Raw genomic sequence first — 22,089 nt, 5'->3', positions numbered from 1 at the left:
ACGGGCCATGGAGCCAGGCCCACACACAATCAATATTTCTTCATTTATTTTTTCCACAATGAAGGGCTTGACGACTTTCGTTATGGTTCATTGTGAATACCATGACAGCTTAACGTACTGAGCAAGAAAATACATGTAGAAAAATGTTAAAAGCCGACAGGACTTGCATTTACGTATCGACCTGCATGACGAATTTTAGTACTAGCGCTATTGCTAGTTTCAAATACACCTACCCAGTCCACCTGCAAGCCATAGCATACAACTACATTACATGTGCCGAGGCATATTCCAAATTACCTGTAGCCTCGAGAATCCCGATATTGACCATTGGGTCTGTGATGTTGCGAAGGCGGATGGCCTTGATACCCAGGGTACCCGGGAGGTCCCGAATGGTGCCCCCCCCACCCTTGATTGTATCCGCCACCTCTACCACCACGGTGATGCGCCGGAGGCGGAGGCGGAACGCCCATGCCAAATCCCGGGGTTCCTGGAGGGGGCGGTTGCCAAGATGGTGGCGGGGGACCCGAATAAGGAGTCCCATAACCGCCACGCCCATAACCGCCTCCGCGATATCCTCCGCGATTGCCTCCTTGGCTGCCTCCTTGGTGGCTTGGGCCGTAGTGCATAGGTTGTTGGTTGTTGGATGAGTTGAATCTCCCCAGCGGCGCGCCTCCATACCCTCGGCCACCTCGCCTGGCCTTGCTCTTCATGACCTCGATATCACTCCGTGTGAGGACAGGGGGGGGTAGTTTCGCTCCTCGTAGCAGCATCGACTTATGAGTATGCAAAATCTCGGGCATCTCGTAATTAACCCTGGTCAACGTTGTTAGCGAGCCATTTACCAAGATACCACCCACACAATATGGAATGCGTTCTCTCAAAGAAACTTACACTACTGAGTGGTCATACTCAAGATCCGGCATTGACTTTCGCTCCAACGGATATTGCAGCGTGCCATGGGGGACGTAATCAGTTTGCTGCTTGATCACCTTGCCTGACAAACCACCACTAGTTTTGAGATTCAGGTTGAACTGTGGGGCACCCTGCTTCTTAGAGTAGAAGTTGGTGAGAATTTCGTCGTATATGCCTTCATGGGCATCGGAAAGGATGAGGACGTCTTTGCCCACTGAATTACGAGCTGTGTCTGCCTCGCTGAGCATTGGATACTTTGCCTGAACAGCAGCAAGTAACCGTGACATGTCAATGAACGGCAACAATGCTACGCCTTGCCATGCCATCTTTTTGCCGTTCAGGTCGACTTCGAATGTTTCCGGGTAGAAATCAATGATGTCGCTGTCTTTGTTCAACATGAGATCATGGAAAACCTCAGGCAGAGCGTGTCGTGAGGCAGCCGGCAGAACGCTCATCAGCTGTTCGAACGGGCGTGAAACACGGCCTTTCTCGAATGTGATATTCATTTTGTCGAGATCCTTGAAATCGGCGGCAAATGGAGCGTAGTGATAGGGGTAGTACCATTCCCAAGAAGGACATCCCTGGAAATAGTATTGCAGGACCCAGGCCAGCCCCTCGGCGTAGGCCCGTCCCACTTGCTGGCGGAACGCAATGTCGCTGGGGTCTTTGTGAAACTTTTGTTGGTAGTAACGGTCTTGGTAACCGTCTTCCCACAGCCGAACATCGTCAGCTGGCAGTCTATCCACGCCGGCCGATAGCGCGCCATTTCCCTGTGCATTAGTCGCTGCAGGGATCTCGCTGTCCTCTCCAAGCTCCGATGCCTTCCGTTTTCCCAGTGATAAAGAAGAGCCCCCGCCTTCCGCATTGTCAGAAGAAACCTTGACACTCTTCAGCTGGCTCTTCAGCACACTAGCTGCACTCTTGTTGGCAGCATTGGTATCATTGACCACATCGCGGTTGAAAACCATATCGTGGGTCAGAGCCTGAGTAGGCTTGTTGGGGAATGATCCGATCGGATGAAGCATTTGGCTGGGCGTGTGATCTTGATGATTATTCCGCTTCCCTCCAGAAGCGCTATTTCTCGCGCCATTGTCGTTTTGGAGCCTTCGTCGCTTCGCATTTGCTTCACGTCGGTCCTCCTGTTCCTTCCTTCTCTTGAAAATTGCGTCTTCCTGCTTTGCGAGCCCGTCGAGAATGCACTGGGCTCTCTGCATGTCAATGTGGCCATCCTTGGTCACATATCCTCCCATGCTGGGCAGGTTGTCTCTCCAAATGGTCGTCAAGGTGTCAATTCCGTCTTCTCGGATTTCAAGGGCTGGCAAGTGAGGTAGAAAATCGTTCCCGACAAAACAGCACATGAAAATCCAATCGTCCACTGCACGCTCCAGATCGAACCTAAAAGGAAGGCCAGATACACTGAGTTCAATAGCCAGGTACTCCCTCAGAACTGGAACGTGTAGCCATATAAAAGGCTTGAGAGTGACAGCATTATCCTTCTCATCGAACTCACCCTCCTTCTCTTTAGCCTCGCCCTTACAGTTCCGGGCCTCGTGGCCCTTTTGGCCGCACAGTTTACATGTCCTTGACTTGCTGTCTTGAAAGAAGACGTCCTCGCGTAGAACACGAAAGTGGGGTTCGTGAGTAGCAAGTCCGAGCATGATGAGATCGGCATCAAGGCCATAAATGACATGGCGCGTGTTGGGATCGTAATCAGGGGAGGTTCTCTGCGAGCGAACAAAAGACATAATCTTATGCTCTCCCTCTCCAGGAACAGTAGCATCCGAAATAAGGATCTTGAGCTTGGCCCAGCCAGGGTCGGTGTTGAGCTTGTACTGGCACCAATAACGAAGACTTGTGGCAAGAATGTCCATAAATGGTGTACCTGGCGTAATTGAATTGGAGTCGAAAGCTTTCTTGGAAATGCTTTCATTGCTTTCGAGGGACGACTCGCCGCCGTTTTGCTGCTTGAGTAGCTTGATAAATTCTTGCTTCTCAAGCTCCTTCTCCTCTGCTTCCTGGGCTGAACGGAAACGTCTCGATCGCTGCTGGTTCATCTTAGCACGCGGCGCAACGCCATCTAGATACATAGTCAATACCCTGAAAGGCAGCACAGGTACATGGGACTACTAACCGACTGCTATTACAAGCATTTTTCGGGGGCGAACCATGTTGACAACACGGTCCGTATACTTGAATACCTCAAGCATCATTTCCTCCTCGTCTTTGGGAGCCGGCTTGTCTTCTGGGTGTGAACACGGATGCACGATACCATTCATATCGAGGTAAAGATTGTCAAACTCTTCGCCATTCGGGTTGGGCTTCGTTATGTCAACAGGGATTTCAGATCCATCATCCATGACAACAGGCTGGTCCTCAATGACTGGCGAAATGATCTTTGGGTATCTGTTGGAGAGCCATCGGAAAGCCGCGGGAATACCCATCTTGGTTTAAATATCGGCCGTCCTGGTACTGATCGGGATGATAGAATACGGTAGGCGCAGGTGACGTGACCTCGAAAATTGGCGGAGATGATATAGGCAACTGGGCATGGGCGAAAGGTGAGTATCGGAATAACGCGACGGCAACGTTCGAGTCGAGACTATGTATGGCCAAATGCGATCGGTCGCGGTCGAAATAGCGGGTACTGCGCAGCCAACTTTCCTTCACGTATATCTCTTGAGCAAAATATAGCGCGACTTTCAAAAAGAAATCCCACTCGTGTGGTGAGCAGAAGTCGCACACACCTTCAATAATGAGGATGTAATGAAGTGAACTCCGGCTAGGAACTTTCTTTCCTAAGTCATAATAGAGTCCAGACATAGCCCATGGGAGATTTGCGTCTGCACCTAGTGTGGCTTTCCTGGCCAATAGAAAACAGAGGAAAGATGATAGATTGTGGCTGAGATCATGGTGGGCCACATGGTGATGCAATTGTGAGGGTATATGTACATAACGGGTTTACTTGGACAGGCAGGCTCCCACACGAAGCAAGCTGTCCAGTAGCTTTGCTCGTGTGGTGCTTTGGTGCTTAATATCTGGAAGAGCTACGATCTCCTCACCATCTCAAGGTATGTGCCCGCTACGTTTTATGAACGAGGTGGAAAGGAGCGTTATCTCTTCTATTCCTTCGCGTTATCCATTAATGTGTACTGACCGCATTATTCTCTACAGGTAACTTTACGCATGGAATATACATCGAACCCCTGAGCACGGCTCGTTTTGCCTGTCGAGCCGTATGTATATCTATTTCGATACTGGCTTTTGACGCTTGGAAAGTGGTGAACAAGGATAGCCGACACAGGGGTTGCCAATGGAACCCGGCAGAACCCGGAATCACCATGTTCTCAACTATATCCTCCGCGCCGCCGAAGCAGTCTGTTAGCGAGACTATTACCACATTGAGCAGTCGCCTAAGCTCAGCAACCCTCCTTGAAGATCGTCGTGCTGCTATACTGGGGCTACGAAGCTTTGCAAAGGATTATCCGGCTTCTGTAGCGTCAGGGGCACTGAGAAGCCTCATAGGGAGCTTGAATAAGGATGGCGAAGATGTCGACACGGTCAAAGTAGTCCTCGAGACTCTCCTGATGCTGTTTAGTCCCAACGAAGATAGTCCTGAGGCATCAGATGAAATCGCCCTTTGGTTAGCGGACGAGTTTACGCAGCACCAGGAGAATATCATCTTGCTTCTAGGGTTTATTGATTCGAATGATCTCTACGGGCGCCTCTACTCTCTACAACTGCTCGTGGCTATCCTTTCAGCCCGCGCAGAACGTGCTGAAGAAAGCATATTCACTGCACCTCTAGGGATATCACGCCTTGTCTCTGTGCTCGATGACAATAGAGACGCTGTTCGCAACGAGGCAGTCACCTTGTTGACGTTCCTAACTATCACATCTATCGATATTCAGAAGCTTGTGGCATTTGAAAATGCTTTTGAGAGAATTCTCAACATTGTGGATGTCGACGGGTCTCTTTCTGAGGGAGGGAGAGCAGTTGAGGACTGTTTTATTCTTCTTGCCAACCTGCTGCGTCGCAATTCAACCAATCAATCTCTGTTCAGGGAGTCGGGATGCATTAAACGACTCGCTCATTTGCTGGAGCTGCTGCTGCGGACTCAGAGTGACGAACTAGAGATTGCAGACTGGGCCCTTGTACAGCGGAACCGTAATGTCTACGCTTTCCTTGCTGTCGTTCGCCTCTTCTTGACTCCCGGTTCCGTTGGAACTAAGCAGAACCAAAGTGCGTTTCTGCAGCAAGGTGTCTCTTACAGTGTTCTGCAGTTGGCCTTCAGCCACCAGGTTGACGCACAAATCAGAGCCGAGGTATGCAGTCCCTGATTCTTTGGCCCTATGATATTTCGCAACTGACATAAACAGGCACTTGCAACTAGCGGCGATTTGATCCGCGGCCATACTACCCTCCAAGAAACATTTGCCCAGCAAACGGTACCTGCGCCACTCCAGGACGCACTTGATCAGCCCGGGCAGATAAACGGTCATGCCAAGATATACGTTATCGATGGTTTACTGGATTTGACTTTGGGCGTGCAGGAGTCAAGTGCTTTTGACATGCGTTTCGCTGCTTGCGAATGTCTCAAGGCTTACTTCTTCGATCACACGGAAATCAAAGCTCACTTCCTCAGCCGTGCGATAGAAGGCTACCAAATGGGCAAAGACGAGACCACGAATGTTCTCACTATCTTGCTCAACCCTACCGCCGTCGTCTCCCCCAATGATCCATACAGATCCTGGTTCGCTTCCGTCATTGCTTTCCATCTTCTCTTTGAGAACCCCACAGCCAAAGAAAAAGCATCGGGCTTGACAGAAGGCGATTCCGAGAACGGGGAAGAAGTTGTTACTGGCATTCAGACTCTGGCGGCCCACCTGGCTGCTGGGGTACGCAGGGATGACGACCCCAGGGTCCTTGTTGGTTACCTGATGTTGCTTCTCGGCTGGCTTTTCGAAGACATGGACGCTGTCAATGATTTCCTTACCGAAGGAAGCAATGTACAAAGCCTCATCCATGCTGTGCTTCAACCTGTGGTTCCTGGCGGCGATCTTGTCCGAGGACTATGTGCTATGCTCCTTGGAGTTGCGTACGAGTTTTCTACAAAGGATTCGCCTATACCGCGTGCTACATTACACTCCATTCTCCTATCGCGACTGGACCGCGACCGGTACCTTGACCGATTGAAGATTCTTCGCAGCAATCCCCTCATAAGGGATTTCGAGGTCATACCTCAGAAAGCTAATGTTTCGGCATCCGGTGCGCTTCCAGACGTCTTCTTTGATGCCGTATTTGTCAACTTCTTTAAGGACAACTACAGCCGCATAGCTCGTGCCATAGATCGGGAACCGGGTCTTGAGATATCGGTGATCACCAACGGCGTGCAAAAGGGCGTGTCTAGGGAGCTTGTGGATTCATTGCGCAGCCAGGTCGAAGAAAAGGAGAACGCCTTGGTGGAGTCAGGGACGAAGCTGGCCTCTCTTGAGCAGCGACTGAGCCAGGAACAAGCAGAGCATAACCGCACGAAACAGAATGTTTCAGCTAAGTTGGCTAAAGCCAACGAGGCAATTGAGGCTCGGAAGAAGGAACATGAAGCCGAGATCTGGTTAGTAATACACGGAACAGTGCATAACAAACCCAGTTGCTAACTATGGCACAGGAAACTCCAAGCCGAACAATCTGCCAAGATCTCCGCCGTCGAGAAGCAAACTGAACAATTGCGAGGTCAATTTGCTGCCAAGGAGGCTGACTTGCAGAGACAATTGGCAGCAAGGAATACTGCTTTTGAAAAGCAAGCTGAGCAATTGCGAGGTCAGCTTACTGCCAAGGAGGAAGAGCAGCGCAAAGTGCTAGCCACCAAGGAAGCTGAATGCGAAAAGCAGTTGGCCCAGGCGCGGCAGGGTGCTGAGGCGGAAGCTGAACGTCTCCGTCGAAGGACAGAGGCCGAAGTTGCCGACCTCAAGGCCACAATAAGCCGCTTAGAAGTTGACCTAGTCAAGGTAAGCACCATACATCGAATTATAGTTTTCTCCAACTTTGACTGATCACATGTGTTTCAGGCAAACAAGTCGAAGACGCAAGAGTTGCAGTCGCTCCGAGAAACACATGAAAGGGATTTGGCTGAACAGAGCAAGAGAGTCAAGGGTGCAGAAGATAAGTGCCAAGGGCTAGAAAAGGAGTTGGACGAAGCGCATAAGGCTACGGATAAGATGGGTGTCAAGGCCAAAAAGGTATTTTCAAAATTTTCACCAGCAACCGGGGTTAAGACTAATCGGATGATTGTAGGCCGAGACTGAGAAGGCCGAGGCCGTAAAGGCAAAAGAAGCCACGCAATCTGAGCTTGATGACCTTCTTATGGTATTTGGGGATCTCGAGGAGAAGGTATCCAAGTACAAGGCAAGTACTCGTAGAGTCGATCGCAACTTCAGGAATATGAATGCTGACTTAATTTTCAGGCCCGCCTGCGTGATCTTGGAGAAACGGTCTCAGACGGAGATGACGATGATGATGACGATGAAGACAGTGGAGATGATGATGATGTCGACTAAGTGAGACATACATCTGAGTCATTCGTGCATTGTATATGCTGGAGGTAGACAAACAAAACAAAAAAAAAAAGTAAATATCGAGACGTTATGCATTAAAAAAATACATTTCTGTCCCGCCGGGTAGCCATGTGGTTGGGGGGCGGATGAAATTTTGAGCTCCGTGGAGCGGGCAGCCGAACTCTGAGCCACCACCCTATACAACGATATTTTTTAGCGCCCAAACGCAAAACTCATCAGGTAACGCACAAACCAATGTGGAGTAGTAGATCACGGTACAGATTCAATAAAAAAAAAAAAACAGGAACAGCGGTATTGTTTACACCTTGTACACCTTGTACACATCTTCGAAATGGTCGGTCACGTTGAAAAGGTGCCTACAAGTAACTCATCCGAGAGCTCCAATGAGAGCGACTGGGTTGATGCCGAGCCCGATGAGGAGCCATCAATTATTGTGTCGTTCTTTGACGACCGCACCTTTTCAACATTGCCAGAAATGCTTGCTTACTGCAAAGACAAGCACAGCTTTGATTTCTTAAACACTGTTCGCCGTCTACATCTGGACTTCTACGGTGCTATTAAGCTCGCCAACTTTGTTAGACGATGCGTGCAGCAAGGACAAAACCTGCCTGAAGCTATCTCACAAGAGGACATCCGGGATGACGAGCTACTGAAGCCTGTTCTTGAAAACGACGCCCTGCTCTTCAATCTGGACGAGATTCTGGAGGGCGATGATGGGAAAGATATCCCCGACCCTGCTCTCGTAGACTCCTCGACCAAGGAGCTCCTGGCTCACAAAAAGGCACTGGAGGAGGAACTTGAGGCTGTTCGCACACAATTTGCCAACTACCGTTCGGCCGTGGAGCAGACCCTTGATCGCCGTTGGGGCGATGAAACTGAGGTCAGGCCGTCCAAGGCGGAGTTGAAGGACAACTCGGACTACTATTTCGAATCGTATGCGGCACACGGTACTGTAGCCATTATTTTCAGCCTCGCGATGCTTTTTGGGAAACAGGACTGACTTTATTTATTTTCAGAAATTCACGAGACGATGCTGAAAGATGCGGTTCGAACCGACGCTTATCGCGACTTTATCTATGGCAACAAGCATCTGTTCCAGGACAAGGTAGTCTTGGATATCGGATGTGGAACGGGTATGGTTAACCTCTACTAAGTACTCTTTTATATTCTGCGTTCGAAATACCCATTACCTCTAACCAATGATATTAGGAATCCTGAGCATGTTCTGTGCTAAGGCTGGTGCCAAGAGGGTCATTGCCGTTGACAAGTCCGACATCATGACAAAGGCCATGGAGAACATCTTCAACAACGGCCTTTCGGACACGATTACTTGCGTTAAGGGTGCTATCGAAGACGTAGTGCTGCCGGTTGACAAGGTCGATGTCATTGTCAGCGAGTGGATGGGGTACTTCCTTCTCTACGAGGCCATGTTGCCCAGCGTCCTCTATGCACGAGATAAGTATCTCAAGTCTGACGGTATCATGGCGCCTAGCTCAGCCACCATGTGGGTAGCCCCGGTTGCCAACCCTGATTTTGTCTCTGACCATATTGCGTATTGGCGAGATGTGTATGGCTTTGACATGAAAGCCATGCAGGAGGGAATCTACGACGAGGCACGTGTTGAGGTTGCACCCAAGGAAACTGTCTGTGGCAAGCCTTTCCCATTCAAGCTCCTGGACCTCCGAACAATCACGAAGGAGGAGCTGTCTTTCTCTGCCCAGTGGGAGTCAACTTTGGACCGTGATATTGACATACTTGATGGATACCTCGTCTGGTTTGACAACCACTTTTCCACGTCGTCCGATGCGGCCATGCCGGAGCCCGAGATGACTGCAGAGGAGTGGATCAAGAAGAAGCCGGGTAATGTGGCTTTCTCGACTGGTCCGTTTACTACGCCGACACACTGGAAGCAAGGCTTCCTTCTCATGCCGCCACACAACTCACTCAAGAGCCTCTCCAAGTCCACTCGACTTTCCGGTGAGATCAAGTACTCGGTTCTCGAAGAAAATGCCAGAGCTCTCTCAGTAGATATGACATGGGCAGTCAATGGTCAAGCGCCCTACACTCGGTCTTGGAAAATGAAATAACGAGAGAAAAAGAAAAGGGAAAATCGATAGTTCTATGTTTCTCTTTCAAGAGAGGGCGCACGGCCGTGGAATGACAGAAGGGTAATTAGCTATTCGCTTATAGTTCAGAAATGTGGAACTTTCAAGCCTTCCAAGATCAGACAGCCTATACTAAGGAAGCCTTCGCCTAAGATAAAGCCCTGGGACAAATGTTAGACGGGTAGGACTATATTTGTTCAAAGAATGATTAGTACATACCGATGCAAGAATTATCAAGGGAGTGTTTGAACGCTTCAAGATGTTCACCCAGTACCACGAGGCGACACCTCCAATGACTCGTGCCAACGTAAAGGAGGGAACATTGTACATGCCTAGACGCGGAGGGTTAACACAAGTATGTAGTATATCCACGACTACCTCGTGGGTTTGGCTTACCAACGGCGACAGCAATCCCGCCAGGAATCCATGATCTCCATAGCTTGCCGACAGACAAAGTGCGGACCAACGTCGTTAGTGCAAAGAGAACAGCGGCACCAATCGCCCATTCTTTCACCATATAAGGCAGGCCCTTTCCTGTCACAAGCCTGGCAGTAAATATCCACACATAAGCAGTGGGGACCTGGAAAAGTTCGCCGGGGATTTCATAAACCCTGGAAATGCGTCAGTAATTGCGGTGAATGTGACTCATACAACTTCCAATACTTACATCGTGTATAGTCGGTAGATGAAGGCGCTGAGAACCGCACCAAATGTGGCACCAATGACCTGACCCCAGAACTGTGCCTTCGGAGCTGCGCCGAGAAGGTGTCCAGTTTTCAAGTCCTGCATCAAATCACCAGCCTGAAGTGCCCCCTGTTACCATCTGTCGTTAGTCTATATCGTATGACCAGGTCTGTGAGAATAAATACAACATACTGCCTCGGACTAGGTGAAGAAGAGTAGGTTAGCACAATATTATCAATGTCTCCAAAGTGAGAGGAAAGCAATATATGCACTCACAACAGCACCCGCTATGAGGTTGATCAAAACACTGGACTGATTAGACTGCGGAATTATCAAAGCAAAGAAAAGCTGGGCAAGCTTGCTGATGCCTGACACAGGGTTAAGATCAGTCTCTCCAAGTGCCCGTACCCCCATGATGCTCAGAACAAGCGCCATGAAAACAGAAATGACAGTAGCATAGAGTGGGACAAGGTCTCCAAAGACAAAATGGATCGTTGCGATACAAAAGAGTATCGATAGACCAAGCCCAACTGAGACCACCCTTCTGCTAACACGCTGCTCCGGCGGCGCATCGACTTCAAGATCACCCTTCGTATCAGGCGCCAATTGGTCATCATCCAAGGAGCCTCTCTGCGAGGAAAGATCTTCGTCCGAATTCTGAAGCGGCGTATACTCGTACGAACCGAGGCCAATTCTCATACCGAGAGCGCTGTGTTTGACCTTGCCTTTCAGGCGGCCAAACAGCTCGGCAGTCTGCTTTCCGATAAGAGGATGCAGAGAAACATAGGCCAGGCTCACAACAGCGTCGACAAGCATAATGGCGAGAGATATCCATACAATCCAACCCTTGCTCCCGGTCTCCCAATCATCAACTGGACCAGGAGCCCAGCCCTTAGACTTAGCTAGCGGGCCTAGAATGGCCCAACCGACCACAGCCCCCAGAGTCATGTGCAGCGTAGTTTCTGCGCCCATGATGATACCCTGTCCGATATAGGCAAAGCTGGGGTTGAGAGCCCACAGCCAGGTATGGGCGGCAACGGTCCCAAAGATAGGGAGATTGCGTAGTATGGGGAAAAAGTAGGTGCTGAGGGTATAGAGGCCAGAAACAAGAAAGCTAAAGAGAAGAAGACGCATGTTGGCTGCCCAATCTTGACTCTTGTGCTGAGACTCCTCGTCAGGGCTATCATCCGCTAGTTCACCGTTTCCAGGGCGAGGTGGCGGCAGAATATCATCTTTGGGGACAAGACTCGCAAAAGTTCCCTCGGAAGCGGCGTCAAGCTGATCTTGGGACTGGTGGCCCTTACCATGGAGAATCGAGATGAGGACAGCGGTGCTGAAGCCACTAGGAAACCGAAGACGTTCCCGAATAATAACCTGGTACCGCCTTGAGAAATGGGGAGGTTTTTGTCAGAAGTAAGTATGTATTAAAATGGTAAATGGGACTCACAAAGGCACAGCAAAGACAACGCCGAAGTAACAGAGTCCCAGGGACCATATTATGAGTTGCCACATGCTGAGGTTGATGGGACCTCTCTCATTTGGTGTAAGGAGGTAACTCATGGCGGGAACCTGCGTTGTAGCTCCAGTGTCAGTAAAGAGGCACAGCTGGTATTTATTTAGAAGCACAAAATGCACAGGAGAAAGGACTGACGACTCCGACAAGGCCGCAACCGAGTGGCATGATGGCCATGCCACACGCGACACTCTGGACAAGCACGTTCTCGATCGGGCTGAAAGGGAAGCTCAGGTGGCGAGACAGAAGCTTGAAGACACCAAATCCCATGAGGCTAGCTGGCATCGACATGATAGATACCCATCCCGTCTGCAGGCCAAAGTAAACATTGGCGGCGCAGATGACGGTACCGACGGCGAGGCCCACAACTACGCCGCGGACAGTAAAGCTGCGTCCGGGAGGGACGGGAGGAGCCATATTGGTGCACCGGGAGCGATAAAATCTGGCGGGTATTTGGCTGTTGCTTTTGTAGTCAAATGTGCCGCGATGACTCTAAGTCTATTAACGGATGACTGCTGCTGTGAGATACCGGAGATAGGAAATAGAGTCTGAGCTCGTCATCGGGAACGGTGAAGATGACTAATGCATAGCAATGCTAATGGCTATTGCAATGGAGACACCGAATGCCGAATTGAGAGCCTGATGGCCAATCCTACCTACGAAAAAGAAGACATCATATTATATGCAACATTATTACAGAATCCAAAGATGGATCCTAATCACGCGGTTGGATTCTAGAGTTACAGCTGCGAGCTGCACTCGGTATTGTCAATGGTAAAGTCCCGAAGTCCGTTTAGTACTTAGTCCATGTCTACAACCTCCATACAAGCCAGAACCTTAGTTGTATATATATGAATGTACATCCATCGTCGCCTCCAGGTCTTAGAATCCGAAGCTATCCAGTAAAGACCCAGCATCCGGCTCTTCAAATGTAGTCGGTGTGGCCTTTGGCTTCTCCGACTCCACACCCCATGCATTGGACTTGCGTAAGTCCGCCGGCCTATCATCTACAACCAGAGAGCTCCTGCGTTGCAGAAGCGTCAGTGGGTTTGGCTCGCCTCCGAAGCCTGTCGCGGCTGGCTTCTGGAACTCCCAATTTCGTACTATAGGGCCGTCAGCGGAGCTGTGTAGAGGCGAGATGACTTTCGTTAGCAAGGGCAGAGAAAAACATACCTAAATCCAGGCCAAGAAGGTCACAGCCCATGCGGTCATAGAGCTTGGCGCTATGCAGAACAAACTCCCATTCAGCCTTTGGTGTCACCTTGGATGCACCCCTCAACGTCGAGAGTGTTTGTTGTCGAAGCTGAGAGTATAGAACGACCAAGGCTGGGTCATCTGTGAGGAACAGGCGCGACGTGAGATCAAGAGAATTTGGCGTCTCGATGAGGGTATAAACCGGAGTCTGTGTTGTCACGGTAAGTAAGTATCGAAACATATCAGCACTATTGGGCAAAGGATCCTTACGACAAGTGCCCTGACAGCCATATCCTTTCGGCCTAACATCCAGAAAACCCATGATGCGAGCCAGCGATTACCTTCCTGAGCTGCCTGAGGCAATATTGTCTCCTGAAGGACCTTTCGCAGAACAGGGCCATCATCACCCTCGTACACACGCGCAACGGCAACACCGAGCTGCATGTCCTTCATCTGATGCAAGCAGATATCAACGGCTCCTTCGAGATTGTTGCCAAGAAGGAAAAAGGCCGCCGCGTATGCTATTCCAGAATCTCGTTAGTCACTACTTGCTTGCTAATGTGTGAATTGCAAGGGTCCTCACCAAATCGCCGCTTGCCTAGTAGGGCGTATGCGTTTTTCAAGGCTGTCTTCGTCCATTTGGGGTCATCGAAGTTGTTGGCTAAGAGCTTCTGGGTGGCAGCCTGCTCTTTGTTCCACGCGGCCATTCGCCAAAGACCCTGCAGAACAGCTTTCTTCCGCAAAGCTAAGTAGAACAGACTGCAGTCTACCGGGCTCTTGTCCTCGCTCTTGGTATACTCATTTCGAGCGATGATCTCAAATTGTGCCCTCTGTAGCTTGTCAGCCCTCTGTGAAACAAAGATATAGTCCGGATTCCTTTTACTTACCACTGCATTGGTATCGGAGAGCCACATGAAGATGCCACTCTCACGTGCATGCTCCCAGAGCATACTTCCGTGATTCTGGCGGGATACGAAATCCGTCAGGATGTCTTGACTGTTGGAATGATAAGCCCAGTTGATTTCCCTCCAAGATATATGCAGATCAGAGTTGTGCCTCTTGCGGAGTGCGTTCTGCCTAACGAACAGCATAAAGCGCGCCCCGTTCTCATCCATTGACCGTCTCTGACGTTCCACAAATGCCGCACACTCTATAATGTCAGCAAGCTGTATTTGTTCGTGGCCAGAGAGCTGCGGGATACTGATCTTGGTCAGTTTTTCGTTTATTGCAACAGCAATCTCCTCAGTGAATGTCTCTTCCTCTTCGTCGCCGTCGAAGTTGCCATTGAAGTATGCTCCGTTAGATCTGTCGCGCGCACGGCTAGTTTGCCCCGCCCCATTGTAGAACTCTTGGACATCAAGGCCGAGGTAATCATCCAGGTACTCTCCTGCAATGTGGTACTTCAGAGTCCTGTACAGCGCAATCAAAACTCGTCGAACAAGAGTGTGCTTCCCGGACAAGATGCACTGGCTGACAAACTGAGGATGGAACACCGGGAGAGGGCCATTGAACCGCGAAACAGCCTCAAACAAGTCCCATGTGCCATCCTTGTTGTGGGGTAAGCGGGTATTGGCAATGAGCTGATCCGTGCCATCGGCGCTCCGGTCATGAACAAACATTTGGTTTCCAGCGCCAATGACTAGATGGCCGTCACTGAGCCACGTGGAATCTCCAATCGGATGCGGCGTGAGATCGCGGATCTCGATGGAACGGATGGGTGCCCAGGCAGGGCCCTTGTTGAGGTAGTCGAAGCGCATCTGCGAGAGAAGTACCACTTTGTACTGGAAGCCGACAGCCAAGATAGACTGGGAGTCAGGTGTTGATGTCCAATCGAGATCCTGGATAACATTATGTGTGTCATAATCCTCGTCGAATTCAAGACGCGCGCCCCCGATGTCCCATATAGTAAGCCGAGATCTAGTCGAATTGACCAACGCCGCCTTTTTCAACATACTGCCACTGGCTAATGCTGGGTCGGGGAATCCAGTCTCAGTGGATGACGTCGACAGCCACTGTACATGACGTCGTTCAAGATCCACGCGAACTGTCCAAAAGTCAACGCGGCCGCTGTGCGTGTATGAAATTGCTACGTCTCGAGCGAAGAGATCGAGTGGTCCATGGACAACTGGGGCACCACCGGCAGGGTCTACTGGGAGAACATAGGCCAGGTCTTCAACTCCTTTCAGCTCTAGGTGGCAGAATTCCTTGATGCCCGCTCCCGAGGTGGATATAGGATAGTCATAATACGGGGGTAGCTTGACCTCCCACACGATACCGCACCCTTCGGACGTGACCATAGCGATATGTGCAGTGGTGTAGTCTTTCACATTTGGTCGTGGAAGGAGGATCAGACAAAGGGGTTTTCCTGAGGTCTCATATGGACACTCTCCTAGAGATGTCGCTGTTTCGGACCGACAATCCCATAATGTCACAGAGTCCTCTTGGAGGAATACCACAAAGCGGCCTTTTCGAATGACAGAGATCCGATGAACATTCTTTGTTCCGGGTACGATGCACCTGCGTGACAGGGTTGGGCTGGATCCGTTCGACTTTGACCGCGTGTGGTTCCAAACGATGTTCTCTCCATCTCTGGTTCTCGAGACAACGGCCCTCCCTGAAAAGTTTCGCACCATCTTTTTGATGGAGGCTGAGTGACCCGACCAAATGGTTTCCAGGGATAGACGCTTGTCATTGGTCGTAGGATCGAGGAGATCGGCAATATTGGCTGTGAAGACGCCGATCCTGCCATCGAAAGAGTGTAGGAGAATGTTGAGTCGCCCAGTGGACTTGTCACAGTATGTTTGTATCTCAACATGAGGCAGGTTCCTCAATGAAAGGAAACCACTCAAGGACTCCAGCTGGCGCGATCTTATTTGAGCGATTTGAAATATTCCCGGTGAATCGGACGTGCTGCTACTTAGATTCTCGAAAGCCCAAGCCGAAAGTAAACCGTAACTGTCGACGGCAATGCAGATTTCGGGATTCTTTCGAGCAACGGCCACAAGATGCTCTAGGGCAACATCGTCCACCACAGAGTCATCCGTCATGCGGTCTTGGACAGCTCTCTCAACAGATGGTATAAAGTCTCGGGAGTCGATCATAAAGGCCAGCTGAACATCGTGCGCTTCGGATTGGCCATTATGTATAGAAGCTCCGACGTCGACGCGGCCCCAGCGGCGCCAATGCTGACCATCGGGAGTCTCTGTAGGTGTCCAAATGCGAACAGCGGCGTCAGTGCAGAGCGTGTATAGGACGTTTTCGACCGCCTGCTCGACGTGATATGGCTTGCGCCACCGAGCGGAGCTGACGATGCTGGGATGTCGGAGGTATGCCATATCAAATCGGACTTCATCTGCACCGTATGCGAGTCGCCGCCAGACCTTGGGGAGTCGATCATGGTAGCCAAGTGACACGATGTAGGCCGAATCGTAAGATAGCGAAGCCGACTTGACGGGACTCGGAAGCTCCCGCTCCCACAAGCAGGCAGCTTCACCTCTAGTAGCATATAGTGAAAGCCAGTCTGTACCAAGTAGGAGCTCCTCTGAGCTTCCCCAGGAAAGAGTGCATGGTGTATCGGGGGTTGTATGCGGGACGTTAAAGGCCAGTTCGAGCGCCCACTGTCTTGCTAGTCAGCATCTTCTTCTCTCTGGGCTACTCTACCGTGCTGCCTGCGCGTGCTTCTAACCTTGAGAGTACTCTCCTGTAATCCCAACGGTTTGTATACTCGGATTTGTGTCGATGTGCAGCATGCGATCTTGCCAGTGCTTTCGTCAAAGGCAACGGCCTCTAAAGATGTCTCGTCGTCGTCGTAGATGGTTTGGATAATGGTGCGCGGGTCCCTAAGAATGGTGAGTGCATTTCCGGTAATGTATATCTATAGAATGAGCTAGCTGTTAGCTGCAGTCTCCAGAACAAGAGGGAGACAAGGCAAGGGCCAAGCTCACAATGATATGCCTGGTGTCCCAGCACCCTGTCGCCAGACCCTGGAGCCTGGATTGCGGCTTGCCCGGCAGGACGGCGCTCATACTACCGAGTTTGAGGACTTGAGCACATCGCCAGAATCCACAGTTCAAAGTGAGAGGGTCTGGTAATATGACTTAAGAATTACTAGGGGTTGGCGTGACCAGCGAGCCAAGAACTTGGGTGGGTGGAATGTGTGTGACGCTGCCATGGGCGCAGCTTCTAATTCATCCGAATTTCGGTCACGTGCGGTAATCTAGATGATGAACTACTCCACCTTAAGAGGAGACGATATACCCAAGCCGTTATCCCTAAAATACTCTTTCTCTTGCGAACATGTCTAGAGCTATTCTTAACATAAACCTCCCGTCATACTTTCCCGCCGTTATAGTGGGCGGGAAGCAGAGCTATCCCTGGGTGGTGTTTTGACAAGGACGGTGTCGAGTCTGACGGTATAGACGTTAGGATCGACACATAAGCAAGACCGTGTAAGCGGAGCGGCGAGATTGTCAATTAGAAAAAGGTATCAGGATGTAGTCGAATAACTTAATGTCTTTATGAGAACAGACACTACAAACACTTCTGACTTACATCTAAAGGGTAGGGCAGGTGTTATGTGGTGTCAATATTCTCGTCTTTCATTTTTTGTAGTAGTGCGGGACTCGACGGTTTTATGGTCGAGTCCCACTTACTTGAGCTATGTGATGATTTACTATGACAATATCAAGATGTAGTTGAATAGCATCATGAGAACAAAGCACTTCTGACTTACATTCAAATGGTAGGTTAGGTGTTTAGGGATTTCAGCTAGGATGAATAGGGTTTAAGTACGTCGCTTCTGATGCCATCCGGTCCGGATAGCTACAGGGGGCCTAAAGAGAATGCAGAAACTTGTTGCCTCTGGCGTCTAAAAACATACCCCTGAGCAGCGTACACACACTTACGCTGGAACTGATGGTAGAGAGGATGCCACATGCGCATTCAATATGACGCGACTCGTGACGCACCCAAAGCTCCTGGGCCGTGCTACTACTTGTCCTTGGGCGGCCTCTCTGGGTAAGTTTGGTGTAGATCACCACGTCCACTTCGAAGTGCAGCCACCTGATGATACCTGTACGTCGCCACACCATGAGATAATGACGGGTATTGCGGTGAGTAGTCAAAAGAAAAGAGAAGACATAGTTTGGCACATTGAGTAGTGTTGTTAGTCCTTGTAGGGGATGGCCTCTTTTTGCATGATTGTGGCTTATTACTAAGTAGTATATATATATATTACTGAATAAAATGTGCCGATATCTCTTCCGCGCCCTCTGATCTTTCCCAAACAGGCCAACAACGCCGAGCTAATTCCAAAAAGAAAAGAAATCATAAGAGGGTATCAAGTCCAAGAAACCACTGTGCTATTTAACATCCCTTTTTGCTGTTTCCAAACGCCACAAGTTATGCAAATATCTTGATACTCGAAATCCTGTGATATTACCTCTCGCCCACACGCTTTGACGGGGTCCGATCCCTTGAATTGGCGCGTATATCTCTCGTTGATTGCGACAGTGCACCTGGTGGCTCCGCGTATGTATCGGGTGCGTTTCTATGATTTGGCCACTCTCTCTGTAGAAGATTTAAATAAGGTTCGCTGGGAGTTGGGGTACTGTCCCTGAGGCTGCCACCCGACCGTCCGGTTCTTACCCGGACTTGTGAAGGAGGGATCGGGCAAGTTTATACCTGTCCTCGTCCTGTCGACAGTAACCGACCTCGATAGATTGCGAACTGTGTTGGCGTGCTCGTTACCTTGCCCGATGCCCGCAGACTGGGCCGTAGATTCTGCGTTCCTTGCCAAAGGCCTGCTGGACTGGTTCTGCTGATGGTTTCTTGGTGTACCTGACCTATCCTGGGAAAAGGTATAAAGTTGTGAAGGCCGTGGTCGGAATACACGTTCCAAGTGAGCCGGGACGGGTGCCCTAGGTGTAGTCGATGGCAGGGTTGGCCGACCTCGAGCCACCTTTGACCTTGTGGGCGAGAGTGCATCGCCGCCCACGATGCTTAAAGGTGTCCTTTGGTCTTCTTCGGCTTCCTCGACTGCCGGCATTGGCCCTGCCGACATGACACTGCCCATGGGAAATAGTTTTCCCGTCCAGCGAGTTGGTGTGTCGATCGGTCCTGGTATAGGGGTATCCTCCCTTCGACTGAAAGGAGGGCGTCTTGCTGACGAAGCCCTCCAGTTGTTTCGTAGAATACTTGATGAACCGAAACGGGTCGGACGAGATGACTGGGCCTCAAACGGCTCAAAAGTGACGTTCTTACCCTTATTCGAACGCTGCTTCCAATTCTGAAACACCCTGCTGCACTTGTCTCGATCATGCCTCTGACTTAAAGCTGATGCCATATGGAGCTGGGAATTTCGCTGTAGCGTGGAAATTGACCACACCTTTTGGTATTGGCGATGCTTTCTGGCCGCCCATAGAGACTGCACATTTATAGTTCGTTCCTCATTATCAACAGAGACAGCATTCCACACGCCTAACCAAGACTGGGCATGGTAGAGCTGCGCTTTGTAGTGCTTCTTCTGTGAACCAAGTGCCTTGGAGCTCCAGGCATCTGCTGAAGCGGCTAAACAAGCGTACTCCTGCCCTGCCCTAAAAGTCTCTGCTGTCGACGACAGTTGTTGACCTAGAGCTGCAGCTTCTTTCCAATGATCAAGGGCAGCGAAGAAATTCCGCTTTCTTTTTTCCCTGGAGACCTGCTGGTACCGCATCATCAGGTAGCGTTTGAGTGCTTCCTTCTCTTCAGATTTTCGCCGCGTAATCGTCTTGTCAAAGATGGCTAAGAGACGCGTTGAGCGAATATATAGGCAGGCTCGATCTTCAAGGGTTTGAAGGTCCATCAAGTTCTGACCCGGATGCTCCAAATAGTGTAAGGATCGGATCTTGGTGTCGTATTCAAATATCCTCTGCGCTTTAGCTTGGGCCTGGTTATGTATTTGCGACTGCTCAGCCCAATAATTAACCACGCGTGACACTGACTGATATTGGCACCTCCATTTGAATGCATCGGCTCTTGCCTGGAGATTCCATATATCGAAATAATAGTCGGCTCGCAGCATCAGACAGTACTGTTGATATGCCTGGGCTTTGCGATTGGCCTCGGCCTCATTCCACCAGTTTCCAAGGCATCTGAAGCATTGGTGGGAGGAACCAATTTCCGATGCTGCGGACTGACGACTGGCACCTCTTTCAGCTTGTGCAAGCCATCGGATCAGAACCTTCGTTTCGTTGGCTTGTCTTCGATGGAATTCTACGGTCGACATGACTTCAGCGCCATCGTAAGCACGCATTAGCCATTTTGACCAAGTCTTCCTTCGATTCTGATCTGCAGCTTTTTGCTGGGAAAACTGCTCCAGAATATGGCAAGTCCACCTGTTGAGCGCCTTCTGCACCAACTTGAGGTGATAGGCCTGCGATGCTGCCGAGGCAACTAACCGAAGCTGCGCTTCGTTTTCTGCTACGGCGCGCTTCAGCTTTTGCGCTGCAGTGGCTACCCTTAGATTGTCCACAACCGGAGCACGGGTGCTAGGGATGTTTCCCCAGCCCCTAAAGCAGCGAAAGCGTATCATGTGTCGCCTCGCGACTGCTTCCCTCTCCAGCCGACGGGCCGTCTTGTCCGCCCAGTGGTTAAACACTTGGCTGGCAATATAGATCTCCCGGGCTCGCGTAGCTCGCATCATTAGACGCTCTTCCATTGCCTTTAATGCGTCTTGTTGGGCCGAGTTGCTGTTGTTGTTGTTGTTGTTGTTGTTGTTGTTGTTGTCGGGCGAAGGTTGTCTCTGTGGTGTAATTGAGGAAGTTGTATTTCCTGGAGTCGAAGATGCAGCCTTTGGAGCTTCAGGAGAGCGATGCTTGTCGATTTCTATGGGTGCAAGGGGGGCTTCCGAGCGGGAAATGAGAGCTGGACGTGGACGAGGAGGGCTATCGTGAACTTCGGGAGGGTGCATCGAGCTGTCATCGGGCTGTTCATGGCTTGGGATACCCTTTGGTATATCGGGTATCTCCTGGTTTGGTACCGAGATGCGCCACTGGCCCACAGAAGATACCAAGGAAGGTCGGGGCACAGGCCCTTGGTTGTCATCAATCTGACCGACAGCGGCTACTGCTTCATGCTTGGGCTGGGAATTCCGGACATCGTGACTTTTCACATCCGCAAAATCTTCAGCCTCATCTTCCCTTGGAAGCTGTGGCCTAGGGTCTGGCGCCGCTTGGGTGGATCTCCTTGTTGGTGTTGCCAGAGAGGCGTTGCTCCGGCCTCTTTGGGCCTGTCTAGCAGCATTGCGCCATCGATTCATGACTGATGAAAGAGTTGCACGTTGCGCAAACTCGAGAATCTTTTGAGGGCCAGGACTAGAGCGAAACAGGGCTGCATCGTGTTCTTGAAAGCCGGGCCAATTCTCAGACCCCTGAGGAGATTTCGTAGCTGGGCCACGTATCCGTGGTATCGATCCTGGCTTCTTGTTCGCAAATACATTGGTTTTTAGTGATTGTGGAGGGGGAGATAGTGAGCGGGTCGAGGGAGAAGCGCTCTGATCTAGGGAGGGAGAGTGCTCGATGGAAGCTGTTGTATTTTCGTCGAACTCCAGGACAATGCCCATACGGGACAAGATGGCCTGAAACTTTTGGGTGAGGGTACCGCCGCTGACTTCGCCGCCTATGCGGAAGACAAGCGCAGAAAGGTGCTGGTCGGAGTCGGGATCGATTCCATACTGGGGGAGGATCTCATCGTAGGCTTTGAACAATGCGGCGACCGGTAGTGGTTTCGGTTCGGGTGTCGCTTCGATTTGCTCCTGGGCAGCGGTGACGATAGCATGAAGAACTCCAATGTCTGTGAGAGAAAAAGGGGGTTTGTTAGTCGACGTCGGTATTCCCGGAGGGCATCGTGCTTGCTACCTTCGTTGGAGTAGTAAGGGTCGTGGACCGACCGAGGCCAGCTCGTCACGCTGATCTGACCATCTTCCGAGGGGGGAGCCGAGGTGTTAGGTCGGGCAACATTGTATAGGTATGCCACTGAAGCGTATAATGTTAGCCAAAGAAGATCGATATATTGGGCGGGGATGGCGTCGTACTGGAGGCGTCAATCTGTTATTGACCCATAATCGACGGAC

General features: G+C 50.6%; 4 protein-coding genes across 4 annotated transcripts; 1 reads left to right on the top strand and 3 right to left on the bottom strand.

Moving 5' to 3' along the window:
* Nucleotides 1–262: 262 nt before the first annotated feature.
* Nucleotides 263–3,353, bottom strand: GMORB2_1203 (5'-3' exoribonuclease 2; the record flags this gene model as incomplete). Its single annotated transcript, XM_035463185.1, has 4 exons — nt 263–698; nt 892–2,163; nt 2,269–2,989; nt 3,044–3,353. The coding sequence occupies 4 exons, from the start codon at nt 3,351–3,353 to the stop codon at nt 263–265; spliced, it is 2,739 nt and encodes a 912-aa protein (XP_035324609.1).
* Nucleotides 3,354–4,250: 897 nt separating this feature from the next.
* On the top strand, nt 4,251–9,571 carry GMORB2_1202 (intracellular protein transport protein USO1; the record flags this gene model as incomplete). Its single annotated transcript, XM_035463184.1, has 8 exons — nt 4,251–5,234; nt 5,289–6,523; nt 6,578–6,917; nt 6,978–7,148; nt 7,204–7,275; nt 7,837–8,431; nt 8,501–8,617; nt 8,694–9,571. The coding sequence occupies 8 exons, from the start codon at nt 4,251–4,253 to the stop codon at nt 9,569–9,571; spliced, it is 4,392 nt and encodes a 1,463-aa protein (XP_035324608.1).
* Nucleotides 9,572–9,707: 136 nt separating this feature from the next.
* On the bottom strand, nt 9,708–12,203 carry GMORB2_1201 (putative membrane protein, oligopeptide transporter (OPT) family; the record flags this gene model as incomplete). The annotated part of the gene is made up of 7 exons (XM_035463183.1): nt 9,708–9,716; nt 9,809–9,921; nt 9,986–10,200; nt 10,257–10,402; nt 10,550–11,657; nt 11,721–11,842; nt 11,925–12,203. The coding sequence occupies 7 exons, from the start codon at nt 12,201–12,203 to the stop codon at nt 9,708–9,710; spliced, it is 1,992 nt and encodes a 663-aa protein (XP_035324607.1).
* Nucleotides 12,204–12,668: 465 nt separating this feature from the next.
* GMORB2_1200 (RAVE protein 1 C terminal) lies at nt 12,669–21,989 on the bottom strand (the record flags this gene model as incomplete). Its single annotated transcript, XM_035463182.1, has 9 exons — nt 12,669–12,889; nt 12,960–13,188; nt 13,251–13,501; nt 13,564–13,810; nt 13,868–16,597; nt 16,666–16,854; nt 16,925–17,064; nt 18,627–21,809; nt 21,875–21,989. Coding segments are annotated over 9 exons (7,305 nt in total), but the record flags the coding sequence as incomplete, so codon positions are not given.
* Between the last annotated feature and the right edge of the window lie 100 nt (nt 21,990–22,089).

The sequence above is a fragment of the Geosmithia morbida genome (genome assembly GCF_012550715.1).
Source record: "Geosmithia morbida isolate 1262 chromosome Unknown scaffold_1, whole genome shotgun sequence".
Taxonomy (NCBI): Eukaryota; Fungi; Ascomycota; class Sordariomycetes; order Hypocreales; family Bionectriaceae; genus Geosmithia; species Geosmithia morbida.
This window is presented reverse-complemented; position numbering and strand designations above follow the sequence as displayed.